This window comes from Hibiscus syriacus, unplaced genomic scaffold (assembly GCF_006381635.1).
Source record: "Hibiscus syriacus cultivar Baekdansim isolate YM2019G1 unplaced genomic scaffold, ASM638163v2 tig00002840_pilon, whole genome shotgun sequence".
NCBI lineage: Eukaryota > Viridiplantae > Streptophyta > Magnoliopsida > Malvales > Malvaceae > Hibiscus > Hibiscus syriacus.
Window position 1 is genome coordinate 7,059,115 of NW_024061947.1, and position 25,706 is coordinate 7,084,820.

General features: G+C 33.8%; 1 protein-coding gene across 1 annotated transcript; it reads left to right on the forward strand.

Annotated features, from left to right (window-relative positions):
* The first annotated feature begins 2,627 nt into the window (after nt 1-2,627).
* On the forward strand, nt 2,628-4,318 carry LOC120155930. The gene is made up of 2 exons (XM_039167384.1): nt 2,628-4,088; nt 4,119-4,318. Exons 1-2 carry the CDS (start codon nt 2,990-2,992, stop codon nt 4,274-4,276), a joined length of 1,257 nt encoding a protein of 418 aa, XP_039023315.1. The 5' UTR covers nt 2,628-2,989; the 3' UTR covers nt 4,277-4,318.
* Nucleotides 4,319-25,706: the final 21,388 nt, after the last annotated feature.

Sequence of the window (25,706 nt, forward strand, 5' to 3'; positions counted from 1 at the left end):
TAGCTAACGCCAATTGGTTTTGCCAAGGCATCTTTAATCTGTCGAGTCCCTTACTAGAGATAGCATAGGGCACCCTTAGTAAACTCTGTCGGACAGAGGAGGCATAGAAGTAAGACAATTCTGAGAAGTAAACTTAAATTTCCTAAGTAACTCCTATCATTCATTCCATAGTAGCTTGTCGTGTGAGGAGTCTAAAGTCCTTATAATCAAATCCAGTATTTACAGTTTATTTTGCCTTTACATTTTTATTTGATTGCAGTACACACAATTCCTTTTGCCACAACATATCCATTTGCTACCACATTGTCATCGTTCCATTTCTATACCATCCATTCATTTTGCTACATCATTACCATTTGTATATATACAATCTCTAACTTTACTTAGGTGATAGAGTAAAGTGTCGTGACAAACTTATTTGATTTTCTCCAATCCCTGTGGAGACGATACTCACTTATCACTGTATTACTTGTTTGATTGTGTATACTTGCACATATTTCCGCACTCATATATAGTACTCACAAATAGAAGACACTCTTCTTTCCACAACTCTTTCTACTGTTTTCATCTGGCGAACTAGATCGACAAATACTCTTGGTGGATTGGCAACTAAACGAGTCAAGATATCTAACTGAAGACCTTCTCTAAACTTCCAGCAATGATGATACTTTGATGAAACTAACTTTGGGGGTGTATCTACTCAACCTAAGGAGCTCCACCTCATACTCAAATATTGATTTGTCCTTTTGGTTCAACTGAGTGAACCGATCTCTCATTGTATCCATGTGGACTTCTTCTATATATTTTTGGTGATCCTCTAAAAATCGGTCCCATGTGGGTCGCTCTGACTCTAACGACATCTCAACTGTCTTCCACCAATCTATCGTGTCACCTTTCAACAGCGAGATAAAGCACTCCAACATTCCCTCGGGAGTAAGATGTAGCTGACTAATGGTTCTAAGGGTTTCCCTTAACCACTGGTGGGCTACAATTGGATCATCATCCCCTTACCCAAAGAATTCAATGGTCTGATACCTCTATAGCCTCTCTTCTGGGTTTCCTGAGGTGCTACAACTGGAGGAACAGACTGGACAGATGGGATAGCAGGTTCCTAAGGAATAGCTCTAACAATCTGCTCTATGGTAGAGGTTAAATTCCTGAAGAAGGTAGCCTCATCAACTCCTGCATCTCTAGGATCTCTATGTTCGGAGTCTGGGATGAACTCATCTCTTGAATCACTAACTAAAGGAGCTCTACTCTCGTCTCTACCCTCTCTACTATGATCTTGGATTCTGTCCATCTCTAAAATTTTGAAATTAAAAGGAAACAAAGAATTATTATCACTATTGTAGATACAGAAGTACGATTTAACTCTTTAGGGGCATGTATACTTATAAAATCTATACTGACTCTGACCAACACTGCCCACCACCACTAACTCGAGGGTCATAGGAACATCAATCCTGACGCTTTAATACCACTAAAAGTAACACCCTAGACTAGTACGACACATAGTCGACCGATTTAAGATGTTACACGAAACCACTAAAGTGGCTAACAAACTTTTATTATTTTCTTTAAATATAAACAACTGTAAAATAAACTAAAGAATAAATTAAATCTTTATAGTAAAGAGCTCCAATTTAAAATATTTACACTTTACAAAAATAATACAAATCACTCTGCTAAAAATACGACTCAATTGGATAATAAAGTTTACAAATATACATGTCCTTCAAAATGTTGAGACATACTCTATAGTATGCACTAGATCTGAACTGGGTCTGGTCAGATCCTATATCAATCTACAAATCCTTACCTGGTGGATCTACTAACCTGCCCATGGAAACAACCAAGGGTTGAGGTAACTAGCTCAGCGATACACTAATAGCTGAAACATACTAACTTCATATCACTGAAAGGATGGTTATCAAGTCTATTGATATGATATGCTTAGTGAATATCCTCATGATACTCACTCTTTATGCTACTATAGACATCATGGTACGGCTGAGGGATTAGTACATCTCGGAGCTCACGCACCCCTCTAGTCTACTGAGATATGGTCCCTAGAATTCTGCATCGGACCATACCCCTGACTAACCCACCCCTTGCGAGTGTCAGGCCTCGGCCTTAGTTAGTCGTTTTAAAGGCCTTGCGCCCTACCTAAGAATATATTCGAACTGTATCTCTACTTTCTACTCCACTAGTTTTTCTAAAGGAATTCGGGTGTCCGAATCGTTTTCCGAGCATCAAACAAGGCTAGTCTTATTTTTTCCTAATTATTTGATTTCTAAGTTTGAATTAACATTTATAATATTCCCCTTGTAGTCTTATTTGATGATATAAAGAAGTGTTGGGGTACCTCGAGTCTAATTCTCTCGAAAACTGACCTTGTTGCCCAAAACAGACCGAAAATATCGATATTAACTCAAGAGTATCGATACTCCTGCAAAAGTTTGATATTTTGTGTAAATATTTTTAAACATTCTATTCTTTTCAAATGTCTACCCCACCCCGCACTACCTCGCAAGTAGCTTATTAGTGCAAAACATTTTTTGTTTGTTTGTTGATGAGAGATCCTTTCTCTTCCATATCTTCTTTCTTTAAAAAAAAAAACCCACAAAGCTTAAGTAACTTTTTTCCTCCCTTTATTTCTCTCTTTTCCTGCTCTCAAAACCCTAATTCAGATAATCGTTTACGGTGAGTAGTCGACAACAGCAAGAAGAGAAAAAGAAAAGGTTGCTTTTCGTGTCTGGAAACTATAATAGAAAGCTGGTTTTCTTCTTTGAGTAAAAGAACAAGAGGGAAGATCAAGTTCGATATCAGGGGAAAGGGGAAGCTTTAAGAATATATGGCAACTTTCTCCAGCTCTTGTTTTAGAATCTTTCATCTCTTATCTACTTTTTCCGTTTCTTCATAATTGGCTTTAACCCTTTTTTATTTCTTGTTGCCTTTTTCAAAGATACAATAATCGGAGTTTTTCGCCATGGATTCTGGTAACAGTAGTAGCATGCAGTCTTCAAGCGGCGGTGGTGATGACGAGTACGACTCAGTCTCGAGACCTGAGTCAGTCCCAGCTTTTTTGAACAGTTCAGACCATTTTAATCCCTTATCAAATCAACACCCTTCACTCGTCGTCCACCACCAAGATCAGCCGTCCACTTTCTTTGATCCTTATGCAAATTATCTCAACAACTCTTTCTCTCTATCTCCGCCGAACAACTCTCTGCTGAATTTTGACGGTGTTAGACCTCGGATGAGCCTAAGAACCGAACCCAACACCATTGACCTCAGTAACCTATCGAGCCAGTCTATATTAGGCTCACATGGTCTTAATCAAGGTCCATTCCCGAGCTCATCGTCGGTGCAACCGAGGTCAGATCATGAAAATGGTGTAAGAATTTCAACACAATCTGATCAAACCACAAGTGCTGTAAAGAACCCCAAGAAAAGGACAAGAGCATCAAGGAGAGCACCGACTACAGTTCTCACCACCGACACAACGAATTTTAGAGCAATGGTGCAAGAATTCACCGGCATCCCAGCACCACCGTTTTCGGGTTCGTCGTATTCTCGAAGACTCGACCTTTTCGTATCTGGTTCAGCCTCACGGTCTAGTCATTTGGAACCTTTAGGTTCTCTCTACCCTTTACGTCCCTCTGCCAAAAGGGTCCAGACGACTCCATTCGCATCCTCGTCTTCTTCATTGTTAAACAATCCCTTACTTGCTGCTGCCAATACAAGCAACACCACCATCGCCAATGCATTCAATCCAAGTTCCAGTAACTATCAAATTCCTTCTGATGTAGGCTTACTAAAGCAGCCTCATATGTCCAACATGCAGAACCAGAGCCAAACTCTATCGTTCCAGTCCTTCCTGGACGCGCCTCCTCCTTTACACCCATCTCTCGGTTTGCCTGGTTTCGGTGTGAAGTCCCAGGGAACCTCGGTCATGCCTTCCATTGATGACTTGGGGTTTCGCCATGGTAATGCAAGCCTTGGTGGCTTACAAACTCATTTGACACCAGAACTGGAACGTTCAAGGAGAGAGCGCAACTGGAATGATAACGGTGTTGGATTGAACGATGGCAATGAAGACCACTTGGGGTCTTTAGATGGGGATTATGGTAGCAATAATTCACAAGGAGTTAACAGCTGCAAATTGAACTACTCGGCTTCCTCGTCAGCTTTCCACCACCATGAAAAGGGTCTGGAGAACGTTTCTTCAAGAGCAGAAGGTACAGTCGATTCATGGATTTGTCCTGCAGACTAGAAATTACCCATCACCTACTAAACTTAGTTTGAAAAAATACTGTCATGCAGAAGAAGAACTAGAAGGGTTTCTAATTTTCTTATTTTTCTTTTGTTCATTTTAGAGAATAATTAATTAATTCATAATTCCAGTATCATACTCATATTCTGCAGACATATATTATGATATTATCGTCCTTTATTGGGATTAAACACTTACTAAGACATACAGCGGTGCCATTAATTTAATTTAATTTAATCTATTACTGTATGTGTTTTAAACATTGGTTTGGGGAACTCAACTGCAGCATGGATGATAAGGAACAAGGAAAACCTCTTTCCTCGTACCTTGTCTAGTGGGATAAACTAAATAGGTCGGTGATGTTAATAAAATAAAAGTACTTTTTTTTCTCTATTCCTTAAATTCTAAACCTCAATCTATCTCTAATATATATATTTATTAAATATTTTCATTAATAAAAAAATTTGTTTTAGATAATTTAAATTTGAATAATTATGCACGAACCCAGCGATATAGGTGGAAAAAGATTGTTGTTATTTTTTGAAATACTAGGTTCAAACACTAAAATTACTAAGAGTGTAAATGTTTAATATCAAATAATTAAGAGTTATCCTATCACCTATTTTACTTACCCGATAATTAAAAATACAAAAAAAATTCTCGAATGCCTGGTGGTCCTTACCTACCCATTTCCCCAAGTGCTTCAAAATCTCTTGGGAACTTCTTAATGTTGTTATGTGACTAAAGTGAAAGAGGGAAGACCTTCCCTGGCCCTTCTCACAGCCTTTAATTTTTAACCTATTCAACTTTTAATAGTTACATTAAAAATAAATAAAGACAAGAGTTTTCTCTAGTTAATTTATTTTATGTACAATGCCAATAATTCCTCAATTTTCTATTTTGAGTGTTTTTCTTTTTGTTAACTTACAGTGCATTTCAAATAATTTTCTTCGTTGAACAAAAATGTAATAATATTCTTCACATATAACCCCAAATCAAATAATAAAAGTTTTAACTTTATAGTTATTAATACCATTCGAAAAAAACTTTATAGTAATTAATAAGATCTTTTTTGTTAATCCATACCTTATTTTTTTAATTATAATATTTGATTCAATTGATTTATGCAATATCTTAACAAATAACATTTGATGACATTATACTATGATATTGTGTCATATAGGTTATGATTGTACATTTTTAGTCTAAATCTAGTATTTTTTATAAACTAGGTCCCTGAATTTTTTGAATACATGCTAATTCTTAAATTAGAATTTTTCTGGATGTGATTTTTTTAAAACTTGAATTTTTTTTATCATTTGATGATATTGTACCATAAGGTGTGATATTAAAGTACGACATCAGCATTAAAAATAAAAAAAAAACTATTAAATTTTATTATTAATGTAGATAAAAAGGTTGAAGGATTAAATTAAAAAGTTAAGGGATTAAATATTACTTTGTCACATCACTAAAGAAAGGGGGAGGGAAGAGAGATGGTGCGGAGTAATCGACGGCAAGATTGAAGCAATCCACACCTTACCTGCCGCAATCATAAACTACAAGTTAAAATATAGCTTCCTATTATTATTATTATTATTATTATTATCCTTCATTTTGATTTTAAGTTTGATTAATATCCTAAATCATTTTACCAACAATTAGTTAGTATAGTGGAATGAGACACTAAATCCCTTAAGCAAGGTCAAGAGTTCGAATCCTGGTGTTTGCGAATGGAACAAATTGTGTAGGGAGGGTCACCCTTGCCTCTTCAGTATCCGATCTGGATTAGTCTGTTAATAAATCGGATATCAGTTATTAAAAAAATCCTAAATCATTCCCTTAAATAATTTATGTAGTAAAAACTAGTTTGTGATGTTCACAATAATTTGTTGGTGAATTAGATTCTTTGCATCTAATTAGAGTAATTAGAGGTGGATTACAATTGATGAAATTATTAAAGCAATGAGAGATGCTACATTCAGCCAAAAAGTTAATGATCATTTATATTTTTTCCATAATTTGATTGGTTGTCCAAGATTTTGCACCACATGCTAGATCCTTGTAGCCTATTTATTGGAATATACAAAGAGATGCACATTATCTGTGGCCGTATATGAGCGAGGAGAGAGAGAGAGAGTTTGGGGTTAAATTGAAATGTTTTGTGGAATGATTACACAAGAGAATTGGTGAGATGGGTAAGAAAAGGAGGGTGCAGATAATGAGCCTATTAAGAAGAAGGCATGATGACAAGGAAGTGAAGGGGGATGATTGTTACCAATATGGGAATTTGGGAGGGAAAAATGTTGGTAATGACATGTGATATTTTCTCTTTCGGAATCATGTGGCCCATCCCACACAATAACCTGGGTTTTAGTAATCATGATTGTTTTCAGATCTCTCACTCCTCCCATTCATGTGAGACAGACTGCACTTTCATCCTATGAGAACCCATGGACTTACAAATCTTGTTTTCAATAAATAAAGGGCTAATATGGAACTAATTTATTTTTAAGGGACTAGAACTACGGTTTACCGTTATTAGGATGTGAAAGTACAAGATTAGTTAAACTGTAAAATAACAGATGCTAAAAGAGGAATTAAAATGTAAAAAAATATATACAGATATGGTCATTTCATATTCAAGGTTCTCAGCTATGATATTGAGGGTGTTGAAGTATCTGTTCTTCTTCTTTCTACTGGGGTTGTGTGTTTTTTTTTATCTTTGTACGTAAGCAGTGATGAAAGTACATGGCAACCTGACACAATTCGGTCGTCTTTGAAGACCAGGGGCTGGAGAGAAAAATAATAACAATAAACAAGCCCTCGTGAATTAGACCGGCAAATGCTACAATCTTACACGCCATTGGGGGTTAACAAAGAAAATTAAACATTTACTTTGACCCTTGTTTTGAATTTAAGTGAGGGGCTAAAATGAATGTTTAAACAAAGATATATTAGTATAAACTCATTAAGTGACATAAGTGATAAAATAAAATATTAATTTTTTAGATGATTCATATTCAAATAATTACATTTATAAAATATATATTTGATAGTAAAACTATAAGCGTCTAAAAAATTGGGTGATCATTAAATATTTTATTTATTATTCTCTCTAAACAACTGACCATAAAATATATTTCATTATATACTATAGATAGGGATCAAACCAGCATATATATTATTTAAAAATGTCTAGGAATGCAAAGGGGTGAGCAGTGACCACACTACAAGCAGAAGCAGAAGCAGAAGCAAATGGTGTAGGCTAAAAATGGGAAGGGGTTGGGAATGGCATCCTAGTCACTACTCAGGACGGTATCATAGTGCAGTTAGGTAGCCCACTAGAGAATTAAAGTCCTGAGCTTCTAACCAACACCAACAAACCTTGTTTACAACTACCAGCCTTTCACATTCAATTTTTCATTTTTTAATAGCATACGATAATTATAATATAGTATCTATTTAGAATTTTCTTAATCTATTGATAGCACACGTATTTTGCAGACTCGATTACTCAAACATATGATCTCTAGAAAGAGCAACATTCTGTTTTATCAAATTTTAATAAATACACATTATGCCTATAAAAATTTACAAGCTATTTCATTTCTAAAATACATTCAGAAAGCCTTCTTTACCGTGAAAATAAAGTTAACCAATTGATGCTGGATCTGAGATTTCAGCACATTCAAACCTGAAAAACATATATTCTTGAAAAGTACTGATAGGCAGCGTTCCATGCGGTGGAGAATATTTTATGTGTGTACGAGTCTGAGACGAACCAGCTCATGGCCCTGCTATTATTATTATTCACACTGCAAATACATGCCAAATGTTAAGGACAAATAAGTGGTCAATAGTTATGATGTTCTCAAGTCTTAAATGTGCACTATATTTTATTCAAATTGAATTGATTTACTAAAATCAAATTTAATTAGGTTATTCAGTCGACTATATCATGTTATTATATATGCTTTTTCTTTTTATATGTTTTGCATTTGAACATCGGTTTCTTGATTATTATTCATGAAAAAAGATAAAATAGGTAAGATTTTAAAACATAATTTAACTTTTTAATGGAATGAAATATTTAATGTTAAATTATTTTTTAATTAATAAAAATATTCAATTGATTACTAAAAGGGTTAATTCAAGTAGTAAGCAGCTTTATATCGCTTAAGTAAAATTTCAAGTTCGAGTCTTTAATTATGAAAAAAAAACCCTGTTAGGAGACTCACCTACCAAAACCTAGTGTGTGATGCGAATCGGTTCGGATTAATCAAGGCGAAGCCTTAGAGTCGGGAGGACAACCAAAAAAATTATTCAATTAATTAAAGAGAGAGGTAGAATGTATATCATCAATGATTGGATTTTCTTCTAAATAAATATTAATTTATAATAACTCAAATTAATAAAAGAATTTATTATATAAATCTAAAAAAGTTAAAGGCAAAATCTTCTCGTGAAATGAATTTTTAAAATTTGAATTTGATTTCTCTATCACAATATCCATCAAAATTTCGGCATTTTATTAGTGTCGTGTCTTAGGGAGAAATTGACATTTCCGCAAGTAATGCTACGCCAGGTCGGTAGAGTGACGCTGGCCCTAAAATGCAGTAGCCAAGTAAAAATATTCTTTCGTTTACGAATTAAGTAAATTAGATTACGATGATTTTTTCTATTTCGTAATATCTTATATATATATATATTAATCGATTGATAAATTGAATATAAGTGGTTATATAAAAAAAATATTTCTATATTTCATTGTTGGATTTAATAAATAAATTACTTTAATATTAGTTGAATAATTACTTGATCAATAGAGGTAGAATTTTTAATCTTTACAAATGATTTTAATTTACTATCGTGTGTTTAAATATAGATGAATGACACATAATAATACGTTAATGTTATTTGTGAAGGTAAAAAGGACTTTATTATCAATATGTAAGCGTCTATTCTAGTTTAGGATTATCAATTGTTATTCAATAAACTATTGAGGCAGGCTAGGCCTAGGCGTGGACAGTTCTATATTATAGAATTAAATTTTCATTGTTAAGGTTACATAATAAGTCTCTTAACATAACTGCATCCCTGCTTTCTAATTTTCACTAATTAATATCAGTTTCAAATACATTAAAATGATCAATCAAAATATTTTTTTATTAGGATTTAGTGATAAAATATAAAGTAAAGTACACGGGTGATCACCAAACTATGGTCAAAATTTATTTTGACCACCGATATTTCAATTTGATTAAAAAGACCACCCAACTTTTTAAATGACTCAATCAGACCACTCTCTGTTAAAAAAATGACTCATCTAACGTAGCTTTTGAATAAAAAAATTTTCATGTCGGAAATAAACAAGCCCACGTCATGATTCCACATAAGGAAAAAAAAGTGGTATCTCTATTTGAAAATCTTTCCTCATTGTAAAAATCTTAAAGTGACTGTTAAAATAGAAGATGCAAAAAAGGGAAAAAAGAGAAGACTGGAGCGATCAACCATGGATACAGAAAGTGAGAATCGATTATGCTTCCGTTGAGTTCGTTCGACGGTAAAAACAAGTTGGACAGACGAAAATCTTGGTATGAGGTTTTGGGGTTGTAGAAATTATGGAAAAAGGATTTAGGTTTTGATTTTTTTGGCAAGTATGATCCAGCAGTATATTACCGGTCAAAAACTATTATTGTTGGTCTTTTAAGAAGGATTGAAGCAATGGAGCAGGAACAAAGGACACTTCTCTTGTTTTCTTATTTGTAGGAGTGATTCTAGAAATTATAATCATTTAACTGTTTTTTCTTCTTTTGTTGTTTGCTTTGGGGGAATGATTTAGGGTAATATTATGGTTTAGGGTTAAAGAAATTTTATGGGTTAGAATGTTAAAAATGCTTTAAGTATTTGTCAATGTTATGCTTAAAGTATTTGTCAATGTTCTGTTTAAGTATTAATGAAATGGAATGTTAAATTTGTGATTAAATTTTGCCTTAACGAAATACTTTAAGAAAATGAAAAAAATATCTTTGCATTCATTTCCATACCAATATATGACACACATCGCCTGTTTGACCAATAAAGAAAAGAAAAAGAATACATTTCTTGATAAATTCTTTGAGCAAATAAAAGCTCTTTTAAGCTATGAACACAAAAGCTAACAGTAGCAACTGATCAAAAAACTATTGTAATACCCCCAACCCGTATTCGATCTGAATACGAATACGAGGTGTCACATTAGCTTTTCAAAAACTTTACTTTTTAAAAATTCGTATAAAATTTAAACTCTTAATTGTATTGAATGATGAAACCCTTATAACAAAATTTCTATTAAATTTTTTAATGAAAATAGACATTCGATAATTTACATAAATACAAAAAGTGTTTGATTACAAAACTGATCAGAGCATTACAATTTAAAACTGATTGTACATGCCACCAATTTACAAAATAACAAGAACATACAATTTAAATTAGTCTGATTTGATCTTTTGCGGGAGTATACTGTCCTCGCCTAGCTTTAATCCTCAGCTTTCTTCGAACCTGCGTGTGAAACAATCACACACTAATTCGTTGACTTAGTGAGGCAAATACGAGTATAATAAAACATTATAAATATCCTTTCTTACTCATCTCATATAAACATTTTGTATGAATTCAAGTTAAAATTCATAACTAGAAATCATACTTTTAGACGTCGTTCGTTTTATATCACTTTGTTCTTAATAGCCTAATAGATACTACTAAGAACTCTAGATATTTGAGTACATTGAGGTTGTGCACTAATACAGTCACCACTGCTCACATAAATTGCACCGAAGTGCCACATATTTATCCCGAATAACCACATAGGATTATCCCGAAGGACCACATAGTTTTGTCCCGAATGACCACATAGAACCCTCGACTCTTGGCATGCCAACTATACCTCTAATTTTCATAAATATACCTTGGGCTTTTAACCACATAATTATTTATCATTTCTTTATTCAGAGTGTCTTGTTCACATAGGCAGTTTCACATCGAGCATTTTCATATGAGCATTTTCATATAAGCATATTCACATATCATATTTTTCATTATCATGTACATATAAAATTCAAAACATAGCTTAAAATATAACTTAAATAAAAACATTGTAAATTAAAGAAATAAAAAGGGTTTTCGATTTAAAACTCTAAGGTTGGCTTATCACAAGCCGCCCTCAAATGTAAAATAAAACAAATGAGTTCCACTCACCTTTGCCTCACTGAAGTCCTAAACGAAATCCTTTTATCTTTCGCTAAATCACTTTGGTATAACGCTTTGATCGAAACACTTCTGATCCAAATCTTAGAATAGAAGTTACGGTGGCAGAGAAGAAGAAAATAAGAGATAGCCCAATAATACATATTTTTCATTTTCTTTCCTCTTTCTTTAATCCACGTGTTATATATCTCTTAAAAGGGAATATAAAATTTCTTTCCTTTAAAAAGACCATAACACCCATCCAATATCTCATCTTTGATAACAAGTCATATATACAAATTTCCAAAATTAGTCCTTGAAATTTTTAATTTATTCAACTTAAACCACTAAAATTTAAATTCTTACATTTTCATCATTGACCTGATGTTTGGGGTATTACAAATCTCCCCCTTAAGAAAATTCATCCTCGAATTTTCACTGCACAAAGAGGTGGGGAAATTGTCTACACATAGCATCCTTACGCTCCCATGTTGCTTCCTCTACCTTATGATTCCTCCGGAGAACTTTAAGTAATGGAATCGTCTTTTTCCTTAACTGCTTGATTTCATATGCTAAAATCTGTATTGGTTTTTTCTCATAGGTCATGTCAGATTGAACTTCTATTTCATCCAATGCTATGACGTGCGAATGATCTGATCAATATCTCCTGAGCATAGACACATAAAAGACATTGTGGTCGTGGGATCGAGTCCCACTAAGGGCAATTCATAACGGAGGACTTCCACGGAAGCTGCTCTAAACCTGGTGTTGGGGGAAGCCTACTACCCTACCTCCCCCTTATCCCATTACATATGGGAATAGGGTCAACTAATTTATATATAGGACACTAAATCTAGGGCTAAGTTTTTCTTTTCGGCCAAAATGCAATACTTTCTTCCAAGGAGATACTTTCAAAAATACATTATCTCCAACTTCAAATTCAATCTCTTTTCTCTTTAAATCAACATATGACTTCTACCTATCGGTTGCCACTTTTAGATTATGCTGAATCACTTGAACTTTTTCTTTTACCTCATTGATCAAATCAGGACCAAGAACATCCCGATCCTTGAGCTCGTACCAATTTCGTGGGTTACGACACTTTCTCCCGTATAAAGCTTCATAGGGAGCCATCTTAATGCTCGACTGGTAGCTGTTAATGTAGGCAAATTCTGCAAGAGGCAAATACTTCTCCCAATATCCTTTAAATTTAATAACACACGCCTTTAGCATATCTTCCAGGATTTGGATAGTCCGCTCAGATTGTCCATCTCTTTGAGGGTGAAAAGTTGTACTAAAGTTCAATCAAGTCCCTAGAGTTCCATGTAAAGTCTTCCAAAATCTTGAAGTGAATTATTGATCTCAGTCAGATACTATCGAAACAGACACACCATGAAGTCGAACAATCTCTTTGATGTACAATTCAGCATACTTGTCCATAAAGAAATCAGCTCGGACAGGAATGAAATGTGCTGACTTGGTCAATCAATCAACTATCACCCAAATTGAGTCTCTTTTGTTCGGAGTCAAGGGTAACCCGTGACAAAATCCATTGTAACATTTTCTCATTTCCATTGAGGAATGGAGATTGGTTACAGCAATCCCGAAGGAACTTGATGTTCAGTTTTTACCTGCTGATACGTCAAACACTTGGACACAAATTCTGAAATCCTTCTTTTCATTTCTGACCACCAATAACAACTTTTAGGATCCATGTACATCTTGCTTCCGCCTGGGTGCATAGTCAACCGACTATAATGAGCTTCTATAAACAAGTCATTCTTCAACTCCTCATCATCTAGAATAACAAGTCTCCCACGATAATATAGATTACCATCGAGCTTAACTTCAAAATCCTTATTCTCTTTATTTTTTTTACTTGCTCCAATCTTTTCAAATACTTATCATCTTTACCTTGTAAATCTTTAATTCGATCATGTAACGTTGGCTTAAGCTTTAACTCCGCAAGTAAGATACCATCACCACTTAATGACAATCTCGCATCTAAGGCTCGCAAAGCTGATAACGTCTTCCGAATCATAGCATCAGCTACCACATTTACTTTACCTAGGTGAAAATCAATTACCACATCATAATCCTTGAGAAGCTCAATCCATCTTCGTTGTCTCAAGTTTAGCTCTTTCTGAGTCATCAGATACTTCAAATTCTTATGGTCCGTGTAAATGTAGCAACGCTCACCATATAAGTAGTGATGTCATATCTTTAGAGCAATCACTACTGCAACTAACTCCAAGTCATGTGTTGGATAGTTTTTCTCGTGCGGTTGCAATTGCCTCGATGCATATGCCACCACTTTACCTTCTTGCATCAATACACATCCCAAGACATTCTGGGATGTGTCACTAAAAACCACATAATCTTTGCCAGATTCTGGTTGAACCAAAACCAGAGCTTCCACCAAAATTTGCTTCAATGTTTCAAAACTCTTTTGACATTCAGGGTTCCAAGCAAAAGACACATCTTTTCTTAACAACTTGGTCAAAGGTAAAACTATCATCGAGAAGTTCTTAACAAACCTTCGATAATAACCTGCAAGACCTAGGAAGCTCCGAACTTCTGACACATTTTTCGGGATTTCCTATTCTAATACAACTTTTACCTTTTGAGGATCCACCTGAATCCCTTCTGCAGAAACCACATGTCCGAGAAACATTATTTTTTATAGCTAAAACTCACACTTAGACAGCTTAGCATAAAGCCTCTTATCTCGCAGTGTTTGAAGAATCACCGCATATGAGCGTTATGATCCTCATTTATCTTTGAATACACCAAGATATCGTCAATGAAGACGACTACGAACTGATCGAGATAAGGTTGAAACACTCTCTTCATAAGGTCCATAAACGCGGCAGGTGCATTAGTTAACCCAAAACTACAAATTCATAATCACCATATCGCGTCCTAAAAGTTGTTTTTGCAGTGTCATTTTCTTGAATCTTCAACTGGTGATAACCAGAAATCTATCTTGGGAAAATATCGAAGCTCCCTTTAGCTAATCAAATAAATCGTCGATTCTTGGGAGAGGATACTTATTCTTTATGGTTACCTTATTGAGTTATTGATAATCAATACAGAGACGCAAAAAACCCATCTTTCTTCTTTACAAATAGTACCGGTGCACCCAAGGCGATACGCTTGGTCTGATGAATCCTTTATCCAAAAGCTCTTGCAATTGAGTCTTTAGCTCACTTAGTTCTTTCGGGATCATTTGATGGGCTATCAAAATTGATGTTGATCCTGGTAAAAGATCAATTTGAAACTCTATCTCCCTATCAAGAGGTAATCCTGGTAATTCCTCAGGAAATACTTCTAGGAACTCTCGGTCAGTCAGAATGTCTTCCAATCTTCTTTCATTGGATTGAGTATTGATCACATTAGCAATGAAAGCTTGACATCCTTGTAACATTAACTTCTTAATCGACATCACCGATATCACATTAGCAAAGGGATTGAATCTCTCGCTGACCACACTAACTTTCGATACATCGAGACTTCTCAACACAACTCGCTTTAATCGACAATCCACATTGGCATGGTAATGATACAACCAATCCATTCCTAAGATAACCTCAAGCTCATCAAAGGGTAATTCCATTATATTAGAAGGGGATTCAATTCCCTGAATCATTATAGGACACCCTCGACAAATTTGTTTCACCCGAGCACTATGCCCTAATGGGTTAGTCACAATCTCCTCACTACGAATAGGTTCTAACTGAATTCTTAAATCTTTCACCAGTTTATTACTATCATAAGAGTAATTCGATCCCAGATCAATCAAAGCTAAAACATGCTTACCAGCTAACTGAAAAGTATCTGCAATGATTTCATAATCATTATAATCTTCATTGGTCTTAAGGTTGTACACTCGAGCAGTAGAGTGCACTTCAGCTTGAGTGGTCGAGTCATATTGATTCCTTCCTCGACCTCATCCTCTACCTCTCAGAGGTGCAGTAACGGATCTCTCTGTTTGTACAGGCTCTCCGGTCATCATTGGATAATCCCGAATAAAATGTCATGTCTCCCCACACTTGAAACATGCTTCGGAGACTCTTCGATATATACCACTATGTTGTTTACCACAATGCTGACATTTATTTGAATTTTCCACTCCTGATTCCACTGATTGATTTGTCTAGCTCTTCCAATATTAGATCTTCTACCTGAGGATGTAGCTGACTTCGATCTAGTCTGAGGTCAAAAACTCAAACCTCAACTATTCTTCACTTACGATGCACTTGACGAGGCGCCAGCTTTCTTGTTCCATTGAGTCTTTTGCTCCCCAAATATCTCATTTTGAGCTCTCTCTAGGGCTTTGGCTCGATTTACTACCTCTTGGAATGAAGAAAGGTACAGTGCTAACATTAGCTCTTTCAATCGAGGGTGCAAACGCTCAACAAAGCAATCACGGGAGTCTTTTTTGTATGAATCAAATATGCTGCAAATATGCTCAGTTTTTTGAACTTGTACTTGTACTCATACACGGTGTGATTCCCTTGCTTCAAACTTATAAATTCTTACTTCATCTGACGGATGAACTGGTCGCCAATGCACTTATTCTTAAACTCTTCCAGAAAAAATGACCATATCATCTGGTCCCTTGTAGCTCACATCATCACATTAGTCCACCATATTCTTGCTTTTCCTCACAATAATGAAACTACCCCATCCAGCTTCTCCATTTCAGAACAATGGAGACTCTCTAGCATAATCTTAGTATCGTTTAGCCACAAATCAGCAGCAACGGGACCTTCCTCAACTTCTTCTTTAAATTCAGATGCTCCCAGACTTTTAAACTCCTTAGTCACATTCATCTTAGGAGCTGAGGCAGCAGACGGTTGGAAACGCGTCAGAATAGCGTCCAACGTTTGGAAAAAGGTTCCCTAATCTTGTACAACAACTCATTGAGCCGCATGTTCTTCACCTTGCCTACTTGGGGCATGTGAATTACTCCTACCCTCATTCCTATCTCCCGCGCCCTCATAGTCTGAAATCTATTAAGATCAAATCACTTTTCTATTATTAAGGACATCATACAAATTACCTTATTAGATTATAGAGACTTAATTGTTAGTTGGCATGTACACTTTTTAAAACAAAAATGACTTCATTTCGAACTTAAAATCTATTAACCATAGCTTTGATACCAATAACTGTAACACCCCCAACCTGTACCCGATCCGGATACGAATTCGATGTGTCACATTAGCTTTTCAAAACCTTTACTTTTTAAAAATTTGTATAAAATTTAAACTCTTAATTGTATTAAATGGTGAAACCCTTATAACAAAATTTATATTAAAAATTTTAATGAAAATAGACATTCGATAATTTACATAAATACAAAAAGAGTTTGATTACAAAATTGATCAGAGCATTACAATTTAAAATTGATAGTACATGCCACCAATTCATAAAATAACATGAACATACAATTTAAATTGGTATGATCTGATCTTTTGCGAGAGTATATTGTCCTCGCCTAGCTTTAATCCTCAACTTTCTTTGAACCTACGTGTGAAACAATCACACGCTAATTCGTTGAATTAGTGAGACAAATATGAGTATAATAAAACATTATAAATATCCTTTCTTACTCATCTCATAAAAACATTTTGTATGAATTCAAGTTAATATTCATAACAAGAAAGTATACTTTTAGACATTGTTCGTTTTATATCACTTTGTTCCTAATAGCCCAATGCATACTACTAAGAACTCTAGGTATTTGAGTACATTGAAGTTGTGCACTAATGTAGTCACCACTGCTCACATAAATTGCACCGAAGTGCCACATCTTTGTCCCAAAAGACCACATAGTTTTGCCCCGAAGAACCACATAGTTTTGTCCCGAAGGACCACATATAACCCTCGGCTCTTGGCATGCCAACTATACCTCTAATTATCATAAGTATACTTTAGGCTTTTAACCGTATAATTATTTATCATTTCTTTATTCAGAGTGTCTTGTTCACATAGGCACTTTCACATTGAGCATTTTCATATAAGCATATTCACATATCACATTTTCATAATCGTGTACATATAAAATTCAAAACATAGCTTAAAAATATAATTTAAATAAAACATCATAAATAAAAGAAATAAAAAGGGTTTTCGATCAAAAACTCTGAGGCTGGCTTATCGCAAGTCGCCCTCAAATCTAATGTAAAACAAATGAGTTACACTCACATTTGCCTCACTAAAGTCCTAAACGAAATCCTTTTATCTTTCGCTAAATCACTTTGTTATAACGCTTTGATCGAAACACTTCTGATCCAAATATTAGAATAGAAGTTACAGTGGAAGAGAAGAAGAAGAGAAGGGATATACCAATAATGTAGATTTTTCCTTTCCTCTTTCTTTACTCTACGTGTTATATATCTCTTAAAAGGGAATATAAAATTCATTTCCTTTAAAAAGACCATAATTCCCTTCCAATATCTCATCTTTGATAACAAGACCTACACACAAATTTCCAAAATTAGTCCTTAAACTTTTTAATTTATTCAACTTAAACTACTAAAATTTAAATTATTACATTTTCATCACTGACCTGATGTTTGAGGTGTTACAACTATGGTCAAATGTATATGGTCAAATACACTATTAAAAAAACATCAAACAAAAGGTCTATGCTTGTGGAGAGGATTAACTAGCAGAAGTATCACTCTTATGCCTCTTTGGAGATGATTGACTGGCAGAAGTATCCCGACTCATATGGAAAGTGGGGGTGGGCATCCATCTCACAGTATACCCTTGTGAAGGTGGCTGTGGATTCGGATAAAAGTGTTGATTTTGCATCCCAGCTTGATTTGATGTTGGAGCTTGTTTAGGAGATAACTAAATCACACAGCTATCTTGACTCACGTGGACAGTGGGGTTGGGTATCCATCTCACAGTAAACCCTTGTGCAAGTTGTTGTAAACTTGAATTGGTAGCTTGATTTTGCATGGCAGCTTGATTTGATCTTTTAAATTGTAATAAAAATCAAATTCAATGAAAATTACAGTCAATCAGAAACAAAATCAATAAAAAATTCAATAAAAAATAGTTAAACTTACTAACATTTTTTATCTTCTTACAACAGATGTTGGTTGGACCAACCTAACCCTTGCATGTTTTGACATTATGACCAGACCTCTCACACTTCCTACAGAATAGTTTAACTCCCCTCTTTGTCACCGTATGAGTGTGAGGTAGTGCTTCATCATCCTCCCTTCTTCTATTCTTGTGGTCTTTTTGGTGGCCTTCTTATAGTAGGTGGTAAGATAGGCTCCATTCTTTCGATAGGAGTCCACTGATTAGGACATATTACCGGGTTGATCAAATGTGAGTATATGTCCATTTGAGTTTTCACAGAATAGCATTTGTCGACAAATCTTTCTAGCCTTTCACTATTTATGATAATAACAACAATTGCATGGACACAAGGAATGGTTTCATTCAAAAATAATTAGTAGCTATAAAAATCTAAAAAAACATGTAAATTAATATTGTATTAATAAAACAATTAGTTACCTGTTAGTTCCCATTTTCTACAAGAACAAGTTCTAGTTTCAATGTTAACACAATGTTGATTTGTTGGACCACATGAAACTTGGAATGTTGGTCCACCAGCATGAATGGTACAACAACTGTATAACAGAGATATATATAAGTAAGTTTATAAGAAATTAACAATCTCACAGTGTGAAAATTTTTACACAAGTTTATAAGCATTAACAAGTTCACACAAGTTTATAAGAATTAACAGTAAGCATTAACATTTAATAGTAAGTAATTAACAGGTTTACACAAGTTTATAAGCATTAACATTAAGCATTAACAATTAACAGTAAGTAATTAACAAGTTCACATAAGTTTAAAAGCGTTAACATTAATCATTAACAAGTTGCATTAATAATTAACAGTAAGCAATCAACAAGTTTACCTATTTGCTTGTGTTATCAAATTGCACAGCTTCTTCTGAATTTTAGGGCATAAAGGCCCATAAAACTTGTGAGCTTGATCATTGTTTTCGCAAGTCTCTGCATCAATATTGTTCTAATGGACTCCACCAATGTAATAATTGGTTTGTCTCTAGCTTCAAGTATCAACTAATAACAAAATGTATATATATATATTATAAATGAGCAGTTTATATAGAAATATCTTTATCCTATTCACCTTATTGAATCACTCGCAAAGATTGTTTAATAGCATGTCTGACTTGGCTCTAAATGAGAAGTGTGACTTTAACCACTGTTGAGGATCTTTCTCTGACATCCATTTGTTTGTTGTCTGTGATAAAAGTTGCATGACAAATTCAATTTGTTAGTATAATCTTTATCAACATGAAAACATGTAAAATAATATACTTATACCATAAAAATATACATTCATTCCTTCCATGACATATTCAAACTCTCTAACATATGTTGCTCTAGCAATCATCCACAATTGGTCATTCAATGTTTTTCCCTTATGCTGACCATTGGTCTTAAAATTAGAATATAAATGTCTCACACATGTTTTGTGTTCTGCATTGAGGTAGAATTCTGCCATAGCTTCCATCACCCCCTATACACATAAAAATAAAATATTAGACACAGATTTAAACTATGTTAAAGCCTACATAAATTTAAAAGAATTAGAATAAATATATTTTATCTATCAGTCACTTATGCCAATTTGTTAGACTCATTCAACTCCAAATCATTGCCCAATAATTCTAAAAATCAGCACCAAGAGGAGTGATTCTCACTCTATACAATTACAAAAGCTAATTGATAAATAGAGCCAGCTGCATTAATCCCAACAACAGTTAGCATATGACCCCTATAGTATCCCTTTAAATGACACCCATCTATCCATATAATGGGCCTACACCCTGCTTTGAAGCCATCCTTCATTGTCTACATACAAATGTAAAGCCTCTTGAAAATTCTCTCATCCAAATGACAAATAGTGGTGGTCCTTGGATTTGTGTACCTAAGCTCACTTAGGTAATCGTACAACTTGGTTTATTGTTCTTCGTGATTACCATGTAGCTTTTCAAGGGCTATGAACTTATCTCTAGCACACTTGGATATAGATACTATGATGCCAATGTCATTGCCAACAGCTTGCTTAAGGGATTTAACAGAATAATTTGGGTCAACATAGAATGCTTGTAAATAATGTTTTGCTATCCACTTAGCAGTTACATTAACATTTTCAAACCCATTAAGACATGTGTGTGTTCATCAGTCAGTGGCTTAATTTGCCAAGTACCAACACTAGGATCTTTATGGCTAATTAGAGAGGCCTATAAAACTCAAGGACACCTTGCTTGATATCTTACTTTAATTCTTTAGTTGTCATTTCTTTTAAACTTGACATTGTACCTATTCTTAATAACATACATTCTAATTGCCTCTCACAATATTATCTTGTCAGTAAAGATCAATCCAACCTTTAATTTAGGGTTAATAATATCTGTGGCACTATTAAATTCAGGGTATCTGGTCTTCCTATGTTCACTACTAGAATCTGACTCATATGCACTGTACAATTAATCATAATGTCCATTTTCAGATTCACTCGTAACCCTCATTTGATCACTTTCCAACCCCACATGCATATCACTAGCTTCATCTTTTAAATATTCAGTCTTATTTTCACTATCATTAAATCTAGATTCATTACTAATAGACTGTGAGGCTTCAAACTTAGAATATTCTAAGTCAGACTCATTATTTTCAAGTTCATCATCATTAATTTCAAGTTCAGGTTGCTCAGCCTCATTAAATTTAGGTTCAGGTGGTTCACTTTGGTGTATTTCAGGTTCAGGTGGTTCACCATCATTAATTTCGGGTTCAGGTTGGTCAACATCATTAAATTCATTTTTAGGTGGTTCAACTCAGTATTGATTATGTTCATTATCTCCTATAATTTCTTCCAAATAAATGTGAACATAATGGTGACTAGGTAAAACCCTGAGCATTTTAAGGATATCATTATCAGTTTGGAGTGGTATCGCCTCTAGTGGATTATTTGACAATTGCCAACATATCTTAAGATTATACCTAATTCCTAATTTGGTTATCATATAAGCAATTGAAAACATGAACATTTCATTAGAATTACAGTTATCAAAGTGGTCCACTAGCCTGCCAGTATGTTCCATTCTTGGTCTCCTAACAAAAAATCTCTCATGATGTACAACAATTGTAAATTTCCCAAAGTTCATATCTGTTCATGACAAATTATCATTATTATTGAATCACCATATGTAACTAAATATTCTAACAAAAATTTGTAAATTATCATTATCATATCAGTTATTAATTTCAATATGCAACTAAATATACTAACAATATGAATCATCAAAATAATACTATACTAATAGCAACACATAACCTGTGGAGGACCACAACAATTGCAAAGTTTTGTAAATGTGCACTGCAAAAGTGATATGAATAGACAAATATAATCAGAATCTTATCATGTGGAGGCATGCACTTTTGTCTGTTCACAGATTTCATGCAAATTCATAAATAAGCGTGTATGCTATAGTAAGATTACAAACATACAATCTAGGGTTTTAACATACTATCAATAGTAACTCATATATAGTACACATGAATATATATATATATATATATATATATATGATTTTAACATAAGAAACCCCTAAGGCCCCGTTTGGTTCATGGAATATTTTATTCCTGAGAGTAATCTTTTTTCTGGGTTAAACATACCCACGTTTGGATGGCCACATTCCCAAACGAGGGTAAAAACTGATTACCAACAATGGTATATTTTTCTTGTTTTACTGGGAATGTTAATCCCCCGTCTCCCTTAGGTATTTGTTTATTCCCGTCTCAGTTCTCTGAAATACCCTTCTCCCCGCTTGCAAAACAAAATCTTCTTCTTCTTCGATTGAGTTGTCCATTACTGCTTTGGTTCCCGTTTTCATTTCCTAGTCTGGGTTTCTTTGGTTCCCATTTTCATTTCCCTCGGTGGCTTCGTTTCTCATTTCATTTTCCACAGAGAGCTTCAAGTAATGTTCTTTGCACTAGGCCTAGTAAAATCTCAGTTCATCAACGAACTCATCAAAAAAATCCGTTCAACAAGCTCGGCCCGAAACATGTGCTCTTTTAGAAATGTGTGATTCTCACAGTTGGCCTTCGAGCCACTCCCAATACATGTTCTTTTTCACGGTTTACTTCACTCTCTTGAATTTCAAAGGGATTGGTGGGATTTGCAAAGCCATGGCGACCAAGAGCAGCTGATTTAATTGCAACACATTGGGTATGGAACAATTTTGTCATTCTTTTCAGTTTTATGTTCAAGCTCTTTATCTATATGTGGAATTTTCCTTGAATCTTTTAGGCATTCAATTATAATACGGATCAAACATTTTTTCTCTTTTGTTCTAATAGTTTACAAATGTTGGGGTTCGAATTCTGAATTTGTTTTTCTCTTTTTCTTCTTCTTCCATGTTTTTTTTAATTTCTTGTTTTGATTTGATTTTTGGGCTTTAAATAACAGTTATAGAATTGAAATTTCCAAATAATCTGTTCTTTTTTGAGTGATGATTCAGTGAGTGATTGCTTTTTCTTATCTGTGAGTGATGATTCAGTTTGATTCCGTTTTCTTATCATCACGATAATATAACACTTGAATTGTTATGGAGAGGATTGCCTTTTTGATATTTTATTATCCTGTGCGGCTGTCTATTCCAAGAATTTAATCCTCTGCACATGATCTTTATCTGTCACTCTTCATAATATTTGTAAATTTGTGGACATTCGGATTTTTTTTCTTACTGTGGGGATTAAGTTTTTAAGTTTTAGCTTCACATTGGAGCCGTTTTCTGTCAATCAAACAGGTACTTCAGGTAAAATGTACTTCAGAAATCTTATTCCGAGACTAGTGAAGAAAGGAGATGATGGCAACTGTGGATCTACTGCCGTTCGTGACACCATGTGTTTGCAGGTAAATGTTTTACTAGTCTGTAGGTTAGAAACTAGTCAAAGCATATTTAATATGTTTTTTCCCATTGAAGAGGTCCCGTGCGTTTCCAATTTAGTTATATGCCTTCAACTAAAATGGTGATTTATCGGTAGTAGTAAACCTCGTCAATTCTTATTTCCTCTATCCCTTTTTAAGTACTTTTAGTTTAGATTTAGTACTACAAGATGTCTATTGATGTTGTTTTCCAAACTTTAGCTAGCAAAATCTAAATCAGAACTTGAGTAAATTTTGAAAGAGGTAGTTCATTGTTTTGGTATTCGAATGGGGGTGAGCCGTTCTAAATGCTGCTAAATTGTGGTTACCAGGTACTTGGTAACGCTGTTTCTTTCCTTCTTCGGTTTGTTTGAATTTGACAGTTACTCAGTATGCCAATTCACTTGCTGAAAGAGTCTTATTGGTCCATTACAGGCTATATAAGGCACTGATTCATGGAAGTTAGATGGTAACATAATCTTTTAGTAAGATTATGTCCCTTACTGTAGGAAGTTACACCATTTGTATTTTCTAAAGTGTGTACCAAATTTCGGGAAATCGATGATAACTTAGTGATGGTTCGTTTCATTTGATCCACGTATAGAACTGGATTTTACAACAAGTATCTGCATTGTTTTTCTAATGTATGTCCATACTTTGTATTCTAAGATATGCAATGTGAACCATGTATGTTACTATTTGGTGACCTTTATTGATCTCACTCAAAATCTCAAAAGAGTGAGCGTTGGTTGTACAAGGTTTTCGTTGCAAATTTGCAAAACATCTGTTGTTCGTTTCGGGAACTCTCGGATTCTTAAACATATGTGTTACTGCAGGCACTTTCAAAGAGAATTCATTCAATTTTTATGTTATTTTCGCTTCATTTTCCTTGACAGATAACTTGGTGCTTGTTTATCTAACTTGAAGGCTGAAGCCCTTGTTCGAAGCATGTTCGGCTGCAGAATGTATAACCGAAGTGGTAAAAAGAGTCCCGAAGATTGATTTATACAATATGAAAGGGGAAGTTTTGGATAATATCGTAGGACAGGTTGAATTCAAACAAGTTGAGTCTGCATACCCTTCAAGGCCAAAGAGCATAATTTTCGAGAATTTTTGTCTTAAAATATAAAATTATAGACAATATGATTTTTAGTGTTATATTTTATTACTTATTTGAATTATGTTTTTGTAATATAAATTCATGAGATAAATAATAATGATAAAGTATGCAGAATTGAGTATAAATATAAAAGATAAATAAATAAATAAATTATTGTATATAGAATATATAATAAATATTATATCTTAGATAATAAAAATAATTTACATCTTTTTATTGTTATGAATATCTATGAAGAATTTTCACAATGTAAACATTTTTACATAAATTATGTAAAATTTAATATTAATTAAAATATCTTAAATTATAAACATTTTTATTTACATCTTTTTATTATTATGAATATCTTAGTTAAATGTTGATGTAAAATTTTAATAATTTTTTACATAAATTATGTAAAATTTAATATTAATTAAAATAAAAATAATACATGATATATTTAAATACTCAAGTAATATATTATCAACAAATAGAATTTTTATATAAATAATTTTTATTTAAATATTTAGAATTTCACTTGTTAAAAAATATAGAACAATAACAATTTGATAAAATATACATTTCAGTAATCTTTTATTCCTTCAACCAAACACTGTAATCTTACATTCCTGTCAAACCAACCAAACACAGTAATGTAACATTTCCAGTAATCCTATTCTCTGGTAATCTTTTATTCCCACTGGTAATCTTACATTCTGTGAACCAAACGCACTCTAAATCTTTTTTAACCGGAGATGTCCTTCAAGATATATCTAGGGGTTTTAATGGGAAAAATACCAATTTTTTCCCAGAAGACTTTTAAAATTCATTTTTAGTGTTTTTTTAAACCATAAGCATTTAAAATCAAGTTTTAAGTACTTATCATATCTTTGCTTTAAGGATTCTTCTTCTTCGCGATGAATGTTGCTTCCCATTCTTCGATTGAACCATTGTTTACCCTAAACCCATAAAAATAAGATGTTAAATATACTCTCACAATCTTTTGATCAAACCAAGTTTACCTAAAAGCCAGAAAAATATGATTTTCTTACCCAGAAAACCCAACTTTTCTTACTCTCTCAATCGAAAATCAAACCAATATTT

Excerpts from the sequence above, each read along its gene's own strand:
- LOC120155930 (XM_039167384.1), top strand. The coding sequence starts at position 2,990 with ATGGATTCTGGTAACAGTAGTAGCATGCAGTCTTCAAGCGGCGGTGGT. Across the intron at positions 4,089-4,118 it reads TAACGGTGTTGGATTGAACG|ATGGGGATTATGGTAGCAAT; the intron begins ATGGCAATGAAG and ends TGGGGTCTTTAG.